Source organism: Hemicordylus capensis, chromosome 5 (assembly GCF_027244095.1).
Source record: "Hemicordylus capensis ecotype Gifberg chromosome 5, rHemCap1.1.pri, whole genome shotgun sequence".
Classification (NCBI taxonomy): Eukaryota; Metazoa; Chordata; class Lepidosauria; order Squamata; family Cordylidae; genus Hemicordylus; species Hemicordylus capensis.
The window spans coordinates 64,254,870-64,267,334 of record NC_069661.1 but is presented as its reverse complement, the minus strand read 5'-3'; the positions used below and the strand labels follow the sequence as shown (position 1 = coordinate 64,267,334).

The following is a 12,465-nucleotide window of genomic DNA, read 5'->3' as shown; positions in this document are numbered from 1 at the left end:
TTTCAGAAGGGGTTCTTGGCAGCCTTTTCAAAACCAGGGAAACACTTTATGCTGCAAAGATGAAGGAATTGATTAAGCTGGTCATGCTGATAGAATTATTACTATTGTCATAATATCAAGCAACATCATTATAGAAAGCAAGTGTTTTGTTGTTGCAGAGAGGAACCTTCATACTGCTTCTCTAGCTGGGACAGGGAAAGGATGAAACACTGCTTGGGGAAATGCCTTTTTTTTTCCTTTTAAAAAAAGTTACCTAGCAGTTTGTATGATTAGTTTCAAGCTGCTGAAAATATGGAATTGGTATTTTATAAAACCCGCAAATATGCTAATTCTGTTGTTGATTACTTAGCACACAGTGGAGAACAAAACAGACATCCTATTACATGGCAAAAAAAGCACTCTAAACTCCTATTCAGTTTTATGGTGTTTTAGGGCTGAGTTTACTGCTGATGCATTGATTTTATTGTTGTTTATATTAATGGTTTTAATTGTTTACTGTTTACGCAATTACATTTTATTGTATTTCTATGGTTGTGTTTATATTGTGAGCCATCTTGAGGACTCAATACAGGCTACAGAACTGGATAGAAGATTAAAATAAAGAAAACACAAATTGAATATCTAAAGAGACTTTCCAAATAAGCATCACCAGAAACTCAATCAAGTATCCTGTACAAAATATTAACGCCAGTTCCCTGATTCATCTGCCCAGATGATGGAAGTTTTACCATTACATGAATTTCCACATCCAGTTCAATTAAAAAGAAGTTTCTGATCCTCATGACCTTATAGAACATGGTAACACACCCAGAGGCGCACTTATCACCGGACTTTGGGTCCGAAGTCCAGTCCTCCACAGTAGGGGGGGGTTCAAAACGCACCCCCCCGGAGCCTGTCCTCCATGGCGGCATGCCATGCGTGCCGCTCACCAAGACACGCTGGAGGGCCTTGGCATGCTTGAGCAGGGGAGGACAGCACAACCATGCGCTTGATGTTGGGGGGCACGCACAACTTAAATCGAGTGCTCGTGGGGGCTTCTGGCCGCGGCAGCCATGGCCCATACTCAAAACAACTGGAGTGTGGAGCATGCGGTGGGGGCCCTCCGGCAGTGGCAACCATGCTTCAGGCAGCGACCATATGCTGATGGGGTGTCCCTGGAGTAGTGCTCAACCATGCATGGAGTAGTGTCCCTGGAGTAGTGCTCAACCCCGCTCAACCATGCATGTGCTTGAGCGGGGGGGCCTCCGGTGGCGTCGACTCCAGCAAACTCCAGCTGGGGCCTCTGGCAGTGGCCATGTGCTGAGGGCCCCCCTCTGCTGGTGTGTTTCCTTTCTCGGAGCTCACCCTGAGAAGGCTGCCTTACTGCCAGGCTGAGGCAGCTAGCCCACCCATCTGCCTGCCACATGTCTGCCTCTTTTCAGGCAAGGGGTGGGGCTGCTTTCCTGCCTGCTGGCCTCCAAGTCAAGCCCTAATCTAGACCTTCTGCAGGCGTGCCTGGAGGAGCATGATCTCTGCACCTAACAGATACAGACCATGAGGAAGGAAGGCAAGAAGGAGTGCTGTGCTGGGGAGGCTTGGAGCCAACAGGACTCTGGAGCTGCTGCTACCTACGATCTTCTGGCTGGCTTGAGTTGCCTGAGGCTCCCCTCCATTAATTCCAGAGACTACAGCGGACAGCAGTGAGAGAGACCAGCAACTTAGCCCCAAGCCGGTAAAATTATTGATCTATTATTCTCTCCTCTCCTGTTGTCTGTTATGCTGTGCTGGCTGAGGTCTTGGAGTTTTTACACACACACACACACACCTTGAAAGGGATTGGGCTGAGTGAGATTAGGAGCCCAGTGAGTTTCATGGCTGAATGGGGATTTGAACTTGGGTCTTCCCTTCTTCATCCTAGTCCAACAGCCAGTAAAATCACTGAGTCTCTCTATGTTATACTCAACTCTCTTGTCTTTTATGCTGTGGTGGCCTGTGTGGGCTGGGGTCTTGGAGTTTTTACACTGAAGAATGTGTTATTAATAGGACTTTTAAAAGCCACAATACTCTGATGAGCCAAATGTGCAAGCAGAGGAAAGTGGTCATATCACCTCTGAGAAGAAGCCCAGAGATCTTTCATCATGGTTATTGTTATCTTCACAACAACCCTGTGAGGGGGGTTGGGCTGAGAGAGATTATAGAAGCCCAGTGAGTTTCATGGCTGAATGGAGGTTTGAACTTGGGTCTTCCTGCTCCTAGTCCTGCACTCCTCAATATACTCCAAGGAATTACATGTATTCTAGAGGATAATATTACTATTGGTCACAGAGGAGCTTTGTATTCTGCTGTTTAAGAGCTTCTGGAGCTTGGTCCTTTCCATTATAACTATTCCATTATTATCTGTTTGCACTGCAAGTGATATATTGTTCTCCTTTTGCGTGTGTATATATATATAAACACAATTTCTCCTCCTCCTCATGTCGTCTGTTATTGTTGGTTTACCTTTTTCTCTATGGCTTCTTTATTTTGGGGAGGGGGACCTTCCCATAGGTCTCCCATCCAAGATATTGATTGAGTGCCCCCCTGCCCAGATTTATGAAACATTCTGAGAGCCTTCTTCCTGCCCCCTCTCCTCCCTTGTGCATGGTTGTGATATAAATTACAATTTGTTGCTTCAAATTCCATGGCTTCCCTAGTATTGTTTCAGCTTGAACAGTCTGCAAATTGTGCTTCCCTGCATGGCGCTAATGTTTTTTGGCATTTGGGTTACATCCAATTGCACCTTCTGTGCAATACTGGAGGTGACTGAGGATCACCAGTCTGGGCAGCAGAACTGGTTCAGTCATGGGATCCGTGAAGAGTCCCTGAGCATGTGGTTTCAGCACCAGAACCAAGCCTTGGAATTTATGAAGCAAAAATCCATGGAAATGCTCTTGAGCATGTGCAGAGTGCAACTACAGACAATACTGGCTCTCGGGCAGTTTCCAGATGGTGTCCCTTGGAGACTGTTGTTCTTCAAAATCTGAATTTTTGTATGGTGTCCCTCAGGGCTCCGTATTGTCTCCGATGTTGTTTAACATCTACATGAAACCGCTGGGAGAGATCATCAGGAGATTTGGTGCAGGGTCTTATCAGTATACTGATGACACCCAAATCTATTTCTCCATGGCAACATCATCGGGAGAGGGCATAAACTCCCTGAATGCCTGCTTGGAGGTGATAATGGGGTGGATGAGGGATAAACTGAGACTGAATCCAGATAAGATGGAGGTACTCATTGTGCAGGGTCGGAACTCAAAAGATGATTTTGATCTGCCTGTTCTGGATGGGGTCACACTTCCCCAGAAGAAACAGGTACGCAGTCTAGGATGCTTCTGGATACAAGTCTCTCCCAGGTGTCCCAGGTTGAGGCAGTGGCCAGAGGTGCCTTCTATTAGCTTCGGCTGATACGCCAGCTGCGTCCGTTTCTTGAGATAGAAGACCTTAATACAGTGGTACATCTGCTGGTAACCTCCAAACTAGATTACAGCAATGCGCTCTATATGGGGCTGCCCTTGTACGTAGTCCGGAAACTACAGTTGGTCCAGAATGCGGCAGCCAGGCTGGTCTCTTGGTCATCTAGGAGAGACCATATTACTCCTGTATTGAAGGAGTTATAATGGCTGCCGATATGTTTCTGGGCAAAATACAAGGTGTTGGTCATAACCTATAAAGCCCTAAACAGCTTGGGCCCTGGGTATTTAAAAGAACATCTTCTTCATCATGAACTCCACTGCCCATTGAGATCATCAGGAGAGGTCTGTCTACATTTGCAACCAGCTCATCTGGTGGCTGCTCAGGGACGGGCCTTCTCCATTGCTGCCCCGAGGCTTTGGAATGTGCTCCCTAGTGAAATAAGAGCCTCCCCATCTCTGACAATTTTTAAAAAGTCTTTAAAGACGCATCTGTTCACCCAGGCTTTTAACTGATATTGTTTTGATTGTTTTAATGTTGTTTTTAGAATATTGTTGTTTTTTTAAAATTAATTGTTGTGTTTTAAATTTTTTGTTTTTAACTAATGTTTTAATGTTTTATTTTGTTGTAAACCTCCCAAAGACATAAGTTTTGGGCAGTATAAAAATATGTCAAATAAATAAATAAATAAATAAATAAATAAATAAATAAATAAATCTCTCTGCACATCAGAGTGGGGATAGGGGAAAGAAATAAATGGGATGGGATTGTGTCAAGTTACATGTTGGAATGTTTCTGCTACTGTGTATCTGCTTAAGGAGACGTAAGCAGATACATTCATGCAAATTCAGTTGCTTAAACATTGGATCCTTTAGAGTCAGAGTGGGGAAAGAAACGTGGGATGAGAATATCTTAAGTTGCATGTTTAAATGTTTCTGTTAATGCATATTTGCATACATATACTTGTTTTTATTTTCTTACATTCTTGTGAGTTCAGTTGCTGTTTGTGCCCTCAAGAATCCACATTTAAATTGTGTGTGTGTGTGTGTGTGTGTGTGTAAGATAATGCTTAACTTGCAGCAGGGGGTGGAGGAGCTCCAAAGGCCTTTAGGTGAGGATGCTTAACTTGCTGAGGGGGACTTCCAATTTGGGAGGGCTTCCAAAGGCCTTTAGGTCCAGGCTCCAAAATCACCTAGGTGGACTCTTGAACACACTTGGACTCTATGCACTCACAAAACGTGACAGTATGCTCCAAGAAGAGAATCTGGAGCTATGGAAAAATTCAGCAGAGAGAACCTGAAGTAAATTATACAATTTATGTTTTTCTAGCATCCGGTTGGAAATTACTCGGAGCTGCAGAAAAGAACAAGGCAAGAATGACAGACTTGGAGTTCAAAGACCCAGTTCAATATAGATGCACACGGTAACCTTAAGTACTTCACTCTCAGGCATTCAAAGTTCCCCATTTGTAAAACTGAAATTAGAGTACTTATCAGGGTAACTGGAAGAATGGCAATGCGTGGGTGGGAAAAACCTTTATGGGCCCAATGAATGGTCTAGGAATGCTCAATGCTGCAGACATATTGAAATCAAAATTGTGGGGAAGTGGAATCTGATTAATGCCTTAATAGAAGACGAATGGGAACGTCACATCAATCACTCTGAGTTCAAAAGGAAGAGTAAGATAGATGTAAATAGGGAACTGGGAACCACATTAAGTGGCAGAGGAAAGCTGTGAAGCTGCTTTTGGTGACTGTTATTTGCTATATGAAACCAGGCAAATACCTAAATGCAAAGCTGGCTCAGTGGAAATCTCAGCAAGTGTGCAAAAATAAGGATGACTCTGGTCTCTGGACTGCCAGAAGAGCATGCAAGATCTAGGACTGGAATTAGGGACAGTCAGTCAGTAAGGGCAAAGGTAGGGGGTCTATCACAGCTTGTGATGGCAGCAGAAAATGTGGGCTAAAGCGTTTTTTTAGTGGCCCATTCATATATGAATGGCCCAATAGCTATAAACAAACTATGTTTTTTTTTTCTACAAGTCGTATAACAACCAAACATCCATTCAGAATTAAATATATATATTAATATTGTGAATAAAATGAATTGCCTAAAAAATCCACATGCTAAAAAGAGGATCATGTTTCTGCAATTCTAATCCTACCCGGAATGGAGTGTTTATGCGGCTTGTAAGAGTGTCCAAGATGTGCACATTCTCATGACGGTGCAGCAGGATAAAACGGAGGAAGATCTTCAGCAGAGCTGGCTCTGAAACACTCCGCAAAAACAGATCCAAGTATGCAGTTGTTGTCATTACCTCCTCCACAGTCACCTGGAAAAGAAAGCACAATGATTACAGACTATATCAATATCATCACTCTGATTATATAGTCTACATATAATACCCCCAATACATGTGGCCCCAAATAGGATACATGTATAAGAAGCACAATTAGTTGTTTTTAAATATGCTGCTTGGACCTACTTAAAAAACAAACACTTGTGTGCTACCAAGTATTTTGGTTAGATAATTACAGTGCAAGAGTCTCATTGCCATGGTGAGAAAGGAGGAAGTAAACAGCCAGGTCTATTTGCCTAATAGTCTTTCAGTTAGTGCACCAAAGGTCTTTTGTTTGTTTGTGCATGCACGCACGCACGCACACACACTCTCTCTCTCTCTCTCTCTCTTTTATATCTCCCCATATGTAAGTCCCTGGGCGGTTCACAATCTAAAAACACAACAATCTAAACATTAACACAATTAAAACAGTTTAACGTACAGATAAAAACTATGAAACTTTAAACACTAAAAGTAAAAGCCTGACTAAACAGGTGTGTTTTCAGGTCCTTCTTTAAAACATCCAGAGAAGGGGAGGCTCTAATTTCATTAAGAACCATGTTCCAGAGTCCCAGCAACCCTAGAAAAGGCACAATTTCAAGTCACCACCAACCGAGCCGGTGGCAACCACAACTGGACCTCCCCAGATGATCTTAATGGGCGGCAGGGATCATGAAGAAAGCGGTGTTTCTTTAAAAACCTTAATTCCATATTTCTATATTGAATTGACAGAAGATATCCATAATAGATACATGATTTCTGAACTTTCTCCCTGCCATGCATCTTAATATTGCTACTGCCCATATTGAGTTAGAAAGAAAAAAAGGTAACATATTTCACATTGATTGAAACAAATGGGAACTTCTCCCTTTATAAAGGAAAATAAGACACCTTCACCATCCATGTGTCCAGACCTGACCTAACAGCTTTAAATTAGTCAGAAAGAACAGGTCTCACACCTCCAATAATCTGTCCATATTCTTGAGCACAACACACTGAAAGGTACCCATCACAACATGGTCAGATGTAGCAATAGGTGCATCTATCTTGTACTACGGTATGCTACAATACTGCACCTTATTTTGCTAATGAAACCTCTTAAAGCTCACTTAACTCATAGGTGTTTACCAACGTTATGTACCAAGGGTGCAAAGCCTGAAAGCCAGCATTTTCAAAAATAGTTACACATGGCTTAAAAGCATAGATACAAATGCAAAAAGGGCTGCCTATATGGAAAAGCATTAGCCCTCTTTTGTTTACTGTTCTTAAGTGTTTAAGTGAGGAGAGGCCATTTTCCCCCTCTTAACTGAAAGCTGTCACTTAAAAAGCTAAAGAGGATTTGGAAACTACTCTGACTGATAGCATTTGCATAAAATGTATGTTTTGAATTCGGGTATTTTGACACAGGATTAGTCCCTCAAATATAGCTATCAAATCACACAATTTTTAATATAGGATGCATTTTTATTATGCTACTTTCCAGTAGGCTTATGATATCACCCAGCATTCTGTTTGTGTGTCTGTGTGTCGTCGTCCCCCCATCAACTTCGTAACATCTGAACCAATATGAACCAAACCGGGTACAGTTGTAGGGACACATAGGGACACCTCAACGGTGTAGTTTGTGATGATGTCATCTACCCCAATCCAAGATGGCAGACACATGAACATTTGAAGAGATCGAATTTGTGGACCTCTATTTCAACCAAATTTAGTCCAGTTGTAGAGACAGTGAAAGGAAAGTAAGCTGATTAGTTCTTACTAGAACAATTTTGTTTAAGATTGTAATCAAGAACACAAATCTGTCTCTTCTAGTCCATCATACATGTTTTAGAAGAGGTCGAAGCTCAGTGGAAAAGCACTTGTTTTGTATGCAGAAGGTCTCAGTTTCAAACCCTGGCATGTCTAGGTAGGGTTTGGAAAGACACCTGTCAACAACTCTGGAAGGTCACCACTAGTATGTATAGAAATCAAATCAAATCAAATCAAATCAATGTAGATAATACATCACTGAGCTAAATGGACAGGAACATAAGAACATAGGAAGTTGCCATATGAATCAGACCATTAGTCTATCTAGCTCAGTAATGGCAGCAGCTTCTCCAAGGTTGCAGACAGGAATTTCTCTCAGTCCTATCTTGGAGAAGCCAGGGAGGGAACTTGAAACCTTCTGCTCTTTCCAGAGCGGTTCCATCCCCTGAGGGAATCCCTTACAGCGCTCACACTTCTAGTCTCCCATTCATACGGAACCAGGGCAGACCCTGCTTAGCTAAGGGGACAAATCATGCTTGCTATCACAAGATCAAGGGTCTGACTCAATATAAGTTATTGTATACATATCTCAGTTAAACACAATGTTTATTACATGTTATGCCTCTGTTTACAGCTATACCTCATGGCATCTAAATATCAACCAGCAGCATCCGTACTTAGCAAAGGTTTGTGCTCTCTTTCCTCATAATAATACAATACAGCAATGAAGGACCCTGCACCTTTTTACAAGTTCCTACCATTTAGTTTATCATGAGCTACCCCAACAGTATCATTAGCCTTTTCAATGCAGCTGCATTTTCTTCCTTCTTGTCTATAGTACGATAGTTTGAACACGTAAATTTGCATTCCTACAAACAGACAACCTGATCACCATAGAGTTACAGAGAGAAATGTATTTATTCTCTAAAGTCATTTGAACAGGCTTCTCAACTTAAACCTTTACTTCAGTCGTTGCTGCTGCTTTTTGGCTTTTGCAAGAGAGACAGAAAAGGACAAAATGCCATATTGTGTATTCCATATCCTAAGCTTACTGGATCTGCAGCCTCCAGCACTGCATTATTTATGAGACTGAGAAGCACACTCCACACTCTTCAAATAGGCTTGAGGACCTGGTTCCTGAACAAATGAACTTACTGTCTAACCTTGATGCTGACAATAGTGTTTACACATAAATAAAAAAACATGGAATGCTGACAGCAGCTCTTAGAGTTTGGCTGTCTAAAGTTTTCTCAGTAAAAAAATAAAGTTGAAATAAAAAAATTTCAAACTTGTATTACAATGTTTAATTCATTATTTTAAAGAAATTATACAGTTCTGATTTTCTCTGGAGATTCAAGGTAGCATACCACATAATTTAAAAATCTAATATACAATCATAGGAATGAATGAATGGCCAGAAACTACATTCAAGGGACAATAGGAAAGACATCAATATCCAACAAAAGATCAGAAGTGGTGAGGGGAGAGAGAAGCCAAGTCTTGGCTTAAAAGCAAAGTGTTTGTTATCTGATGGAACATGAAAAGAGATGGGGATAGGTGCATCCACCACAGGGAGAGAGTTCCACCAGGTGGGAGCTGCCATTGAGAAGCCCTTTCCTACTAGATGGTAGATGGAGATCAGATGGGAGGTGGGTCTCTCTAAAAGCTGTTTGGACTGAGCAAATTCATGTGGCAGAAGGAAGTATTTCAGGTATCCTGGCCAACCATTTAGGCGGGCTTTCAAGGTCATCACCAGCACTTTGAATCATGCCCAGAAGCAAACTGGTAACCAGTGCAACTACAGCAGCTGCATTCTCAACACCACCTCCACCACCAATTCTAGACACACACACACACACACACACACACACACACACACACACACACACACACACACTAGACCTTGAATATTAAGCCAGCTGAAGGCAACCACAAAAGGAAGGAAGGAAGGTACTGAAGCTCCAGTAGGGTGCAAGCACATGCACTTCCCCACCCTTCTTCCCCTACCTGTTTTGCCTCACAGCCTGAGAAAGCAGCAAGCAAGAGTATATAGAAGCAATGAGGTACAGCAGCTACAACCTTGCTTGGGCATTTAAGAGAGAGATAAGCAGCTCTTAAAAGGTAGGAGAACCTAGTGACATTCCAACAGGAAACGTTCTACACACTCACTGCGGCTTTCTAGACTGGCTTTTCTAACAACAGCTCTTCATGTCTTACCATAAACAGCTTCTAAAATAATATTTTAATAACCCCATTTGTTATAAACACTTAAAAGGAAGCAAATCATTATACAATATCATTGCTGTAAAAGAGAGTGTCAAATGTCATGCAGGTGGGATGATGCAGGTGGGAAGCTGTTAAGAAATTATTTTTATTTATTTTATTTATCATATTTTATACCACCTGATATTAAAAATCACAGATTAAAATACATAAAACAATAAAAACAATATAAAACAAATTATTAAAATGATTAAAATTAATTCTAATTAAAAGCTTGTAAGAGCAGGAGAGCCTTGAGGGTCTTCTTGAAAACAAACAGAGAAGGAGATGCTCTTATTTCATCAGGGAGCATATTCCAAAGTCCTGGGGCAGACACAGAGAAAGCCCGTTCCTGAGTTGCCAGCAGACGAGTTGGTGGCAATAATAACGGGACCTCTCCAGAAGATCGTAAAAAGTTGCAGGGTTCATGACAAAAGAGGCGCTCTCTTAAACAGCCTGGACCCAAGCCGTTAAGGGCTTTATAGTAAACTAGCTTAACCCGTGCAGAGCATCTGCGCGCTAGTACTTGATTGCTTCCCTCACCCCCTGTCAAAGCCCCCCTCACCTCAGAGAACTCTCCACCCTCACTTGAGCCGCACTCCTGCTCCTCCATCCAGTTGCTTCCATCCCCCTCACCCCTCTTGGTCACTCCTCCATCCCTTTACCCCATTTCCCTAACCCCTCTTGATCGTGGTTGCAGTGTTGCTGGTGCCTATTGGCCAAGCTGCACCCTCCTATCCCCAGAGACCTCCTCACCTGAGCCCGGCTTCTGCTCCTCCCCACAGGAGCAGCAGCAGCAGTTCACCGGGCCCTTCCTTGCTGCCACCACCGCCATGGCCGATTGTTCCCCTCAGGCTGCTGACAGGCCCGGGCCCATCCCTTGCCTGCCTGCCTCCCTCCACCAATAGCCTAAGTAGCCCCAAAAACCAGCAGTGGTTGACTGGGCCCTTCCTTGCCGCCGCCGCCATGGCCACTCATTCCCCTCAGGCCACTGACAAGCTCGAACACATCCCTCGCCCTTCCTTCTTTCTCTCTTCTCCTCCCCTCTTTTTCTCTCTCTCTCCTCCACTCGTTCTTCCCCTCTGTCTTTCTTCCCCTCCCTTCTTTGTTCTTTCTCTCTCTCCCCTTCCTGAGTTAACAGATCTTGTCCATCTTGTTTCCTCATCCAATTCACACAATGGTAGCCTCCTTCTAATAAAGGGGATCTTTCCTCCCTCACGACCCTCATACCCCTGCCCACTATCCTTTTAGACGGGCAGACAGATCCCTCTCCTCTACAATCAAGAAAATCTACCGACCAGTAACAGTTGCATTCCAACTGACCTTAAACATCACAGGCTCCTCCTCTCTATCTGCATATGGAATCCCCACGGTGCCACAGGCTCCTAAGAACATAACAGCAGCCCTGCTGGATCAGGCCCAAGGCCCATCTAGTCCAGCATCCTGTTTCGCACAGTGGCCCACCAGATGCCACAGGCAGGAGTTGAGGGCATGCCCTCTCTCCTGCTGTTACTCCCCCGCAACTGGTACTCAGAGGCATCCTGTCTTTGAGGCGGGAGGTGGCCTGTAGACCTCTGATTAGTAGCCATTGATAGATCTCTCCTCCATGAAGTTATCCAAACCCCTCTTAAAGCCATCCAGGTTGTTGGCTGTCACCACATCTTGTGGCAGAGAATTCCACGTTGATGATGTGTTATGTGAAAAAGTACTTCCGTTTGTTGGTCCTAGATTTCCTGGCAATCAATTTCATGGGATGACCCCTGGTTCTAGTGTCATGGGAGAGGGAGAAGAATATCTCTCTATCCACTTTCTCCATACCATGCATAATTTTATAGACCTCTATCATGTCTCCCTGCAGTCGTCTTTTTTCTAAACTAAAAAGCCCCAGGTGTTGTAGCCTTGCTTCATAAGAAAGGTGTTCTAGGCCCCTGATCATCTTGGTTGCCCTCTTCTGTACCTTTTCCAGTTCTACAATGTCCTTTTTTAGATGTGGTGACCAGAATTGTATGCAGTACTCCAAGTGTGGTCGCACCATAGTTTTGTATAAGGGCATTATAATATTAGCCATTTTATTTTCAATCCCCTTCCTAATGATTCCTAGCATGGAATTGGCCTTATTGACAGCTGCCGCACATTGAGTCGACACTTTCAACAAGCTGTCCACCACGACCCCAAGATCCCTCTCCTGGTCAGTCACCCACAGCTCAGATCCCATCAGCATATACTTGAAGTTGGGGTTCTTCATCCCAATGTTCATCACTTTACACTTGCCAACATTGAACTGCATTTGCCACTTTTTCGCCCATTCACCCAGATTTGAGAGATCCTTTTGGAGCTCCTCACAATCCGTTTTGGATTTCACTACCTGAAAGAGTTTGGTATCATCTGCAAATCTGGCCACCTCACTGCTTACCCCTACTTCGAGATCATTTATGAATAAATTAAAAAGCACCGGGCCCAGTACAGGTCCCTGGGGGACCGACCGCACTTCTTACTTCCCTCTGTTGTGAAAACTCTCCATTTATCCCTCCCCTGTTTCCTGTCTTTCAACCAGTTAGCAATCCACACATGTACTTGTCTCCTTATCCCATGACTGCTAAGTTTCCTCAGGAGTCGTTGATGGGGAACTTTGTCAAAAGCTTTTTGTAGTCCAGGTATACTATGTCAACTGGATCACCCTTATT

The 12,465-nt window shown here is 43.4% G+C and overlaps 1 protein-coding gene across 13 annotated transcripts in view; it reads right to left on the bottom strand.

Annotated features, from left to right (window-relative positions):
- Positions 1 to 12,465, bottom strand: part of FHIP1A (FHF complex subunit HOOK interacting protein 1A) — a 151,886-nt gene that overhangs the window by 36,667 nt on the left and 102,754 nt on the right. For all 13 annotated transcript variants that reach the window (XM_053251961.1, XM_053251950.1, XM_053251952.1 and 10 more), the window contains one exon: positions 5,594 to 5,761. In XM_053251961.1, coding sequence (XP_053107936.1) covers positions 5,594 to 5,761 — 168 coding nt within the window. The remainder of the gene's footprint in view (positions 1 to 5,593; positions 5,762 to 12,465) is intronic.